Source organism: Argentina anserina, chromosome 4 (genome assembly GCF_933775445.1).
Source record: "Argentina anserina chromosome 4, drPotAnse1.1, whole genome shotgun sequence".
Lineage (NCBI taxonomy): Eukaryota > Viridiplantae > Streptophyta > Magnoliopsida > Rosales > Rosaceae > Argentina > Argentina anserina.
In genome coordinates, this window is record NC_065875.1 from 15,141,315 (window position 1) to 15,144,448 (window position 3,134).

At 41.7% G+C, this 3,134-nt stretch overlaps 1 protein-coding gene across 1 annotated transcript; it reads right to left on the bottom strand.

The window, feature by feature from the left end:
- Positions 1 to 684: 684 nt before the first annotated feature.
- LOC126792665 (uncharacterized) lies at positions 685 to 2,113 on the bottom strand. Its single transcript, XM_050519119.1, has one exon. The coding sequence runs from the start codon at positions 1,956 to 1,958 to the stop codon at positions 1,428 to 1,430; it is 531 nt and encodes a 176-aa protein (XP_050375076.1). The 5' UTR covers positions 1,959 to 2,113; the 3' UTR covers positions 685 to 1,427.
- Positions 2,114 to 3,134: the final 1,021 nt, after the last annotated feature.

Here is a 3,134-nt window from a genome sequence, read left to right on the forward strand (position 1 = left end):
TGCCATTCGCCAACAGAGCATCAATACTCGATGAATAATAGTCATTGTGACCCCAAATTTAGATGCTTGGAACGTAAGCCACACTTGAATGTCCTACAATAGACAAGGTTGATTACCTGGTTCTTATCACATTTTTGTGGTTCTAAACACCTGTTCTAGTCTGAATGTCTGGTGATATTTGTATCACTGCATCTGCTATGATACAAAACGCAATCATTCAAAACGTTGTGTCCTATGTTTGCCATTGCATCTGCTACTAATCGTTACATGCGCTTCTCCAAAGAGATGCTTGAAGGTGATCAATACTTTTTCGGAAAGGTAATTGCAGCATTCCATTTAGTATCAGTGCGACCTTCAGACGAAGTCAATGATCAATTTAAAGCCTCCTTCAGTTCAGTTCACTCAAAATTGTTAATCTCAGACTCTGCAATACAATAAAAGTTGGATATCAGTCCTACCATTTGTTATTTAGGATCTCATGTACTTAGATACATGAAATGTTTGTGTTGCTCTTTAAGAAGGAAACGTATCCACTTACTGGTTTGGTTAGCTCTACCTTACCAGGTATGGTTTAGTCAAGATTTTTCCGATAATTGCAGCTCTGCATGAGTTCGGCCCTTGATGAAGTCGATCCACATCTTAATGGATTTATAGTTCTAACTTTCAGACCCCTTGCACAATCCCCAATCCTTTTTTACTTGCCTGAAAATAGATTTGAGAATACATTAACAAATTTCCATACCTCTCAGGAGAGGTCACAGTCATTTCATATTTGAATTGAATGGCCATCTTTACGTATTCATCTCTGTCTAATATTGGAAGTCCAGAAACTTCAAACGATTAATTGAAAATTTGAAACCAGGCAAGCATATTTCATGTGTATATAATTCTGCCCAAACTTTGATATAGTCTTCCTTCCTTTACAAAGTACACATTACCAATCTTCCATATTTTCCCCAACAGAGAAGAAACCCTTCACATTATTCATAATCACATACACTAAAACTTAAATCCCATATCCTTAACTTTCCCCAAACCCAAACTAGACTTCCCGTATGTTACAGAACAACCTCCCATTTCCCACCTTTTTTCCTTCTTCTACCTAACTCCCCAAATTTACCCATCCAGCTCAATTTACCAACAACCCCATAAAACACCAAACCATATAGCTTGCTGCCAAATATAACTTAATTACTAATTCACCCTCGTCTTTTTCCCAGATTTCCAGATCAGTCTCGCCGTTTATAAAAAAAATCAAGGACAGATCCGACCCGGAAACCCGGATGAACTAAACGAGGGTGGCGGACGGGGGAGAGAGAAAAGAGAATGGTTTTTCACTTATTTTTAGGATCCAAAATCCATTCAGGGCCTTCTTCGGGTCCTCGGATTCGGATCCTCCACCGGAATATAGACCTCTGAAACTAGCGTCATTCAAGGCGAAGCAAACGCCTCAGGTCTCTGGTCGCCGAGTCGTCAAAGCTCCTCGACACCTGCTTCTTCTTCCCGGAGAACGACGGCAACGGCAGCGAGCTCGGCTCCGGCGACATCGCGAAAGCCGATCCAGCATACATATCCGTCACCGGAGTCCTCAAATCCACAATCCTCACCTCCTTCGGCACAACCGTCGGCCCCGGTGACAGCCTCTCCAACCTCCCGTCGCTCGCCGCCTTCTTAATCCGCCTCAGCGGCTCTCCCCGCCTCAAAATCGTCACCTTCTCCGCCTTCATCAAGTCATCGGAGCTCGCCCGGCCGCCGGACCTCTTCGAAACGACCGCCGCCGGCTCCGGCTTCTGTTGCTCGGACCGCACCGCTGGCTTTCCGAATCTACGGTGCTGCTGCTGCACGGGAATGGGGCCATTACTATAGCTTCTAGGCCGCGAAAACGACGACGTTGATGAAGTAGGGAGTCTGACCCGGTCGATCAGACAATCCTGCGGCCTCAAAATCTCAGTCCCCATATTAATTTAGAAATCAAAACCCTAAGAGATGAAAGAAACAAAGAATCAAAGAAGGAAAAAAGCTCTGGAGTTTTTTTGGTGGCCTTCTTCTTCTGGGGAGGGAAGAAGGAGGTTGTTTTGGTCTTTTTCTCCTCTCTCTATCTCTCTCTCCTGGAATCTTATCGGGTTGTGGAGTTGTGAGAGAAATGAGGGGGGCTATATATAAGGGGAGGGGGTGGCGCGTGAGGTGTACGTGAGGGTGCCACGTAAGGATTATTTAAAAGGAGGAGGCCCTCGGTCTGTTTGGATTTGACGGAAACCGTTTGGATTGTCTAGGGAGCGTTATTTGTAAATGAAACGGCGTTTTTGTGGTTGGGGAAATGAAGGGGAAGGTGCATAGTTTGTTTCGCCGAAATGTGTGTTTGGTTTGGAGCGTTGTTGGAAAGGTGGTTGTGACTTGTGATTAATTAATAAGTTGTTAAGTCATTGTTTAATGGAAGGGACTAGGGAAATTAGGTTTGGTTGATGAAGATTTAAAGTCACGAACTACTGAACAGTTCCAACACAACAAAACACCCAAATACAATTATCATTCTCATTCTTCAAGATAAAGTTCATCCTTGTACTAAAAAAAATTAGATGATCGAGACTCGTAGTATAGTAAAATCTGGCCAGACATAGGGAAATCGAAATTGAAATCGGAACTTGAGCATATATGTGGAGTAAATCACATCTTTGAGCAACGTTACTGCTCATCTACATAATATAACACACAGCCCGCATTCCAAATTCTACACTTGAAATTCTCTTGATCATAGATTTTTGTTTAGTCAAATGTAATTGAATTAAAACATTGGTTTTTTACCGTATGTTCATACCATCATGCAATTGGTTGGAGAAATTACTTTTAAACTTTTTTATTGTTGTTTGATGCTAAATTTTGGTTCAACAAGAACGACAATAAACGTAACAATTTGTGCGGAGTATGCAATATGTTGAGCTGATTGAGAAATCTTACAAGAAAGATTAATTATCAGCATAATAATTATGTGAACAATATCCCATGGTATCGTTATTGTTCCCACCTGAATTTCTTTCAATCATTTTGGTTTAGTTTTACTGGCCCTTATCACGTTAAAAAAAATGCATGGATCCCAAATGTGGAGACAACACACATACATTTTGTTCTTAATTTAA

Bases quoted from the DNA above. Each gene is read 5' to 3' on its own strand.
- LOC126792665 (XM_050519119.1), bottom strand. From the start codon at position 1,958: ATGGGGACTGAGATTTTGAGGCCGCAGGATTGTCTGATCGACCGGGTC.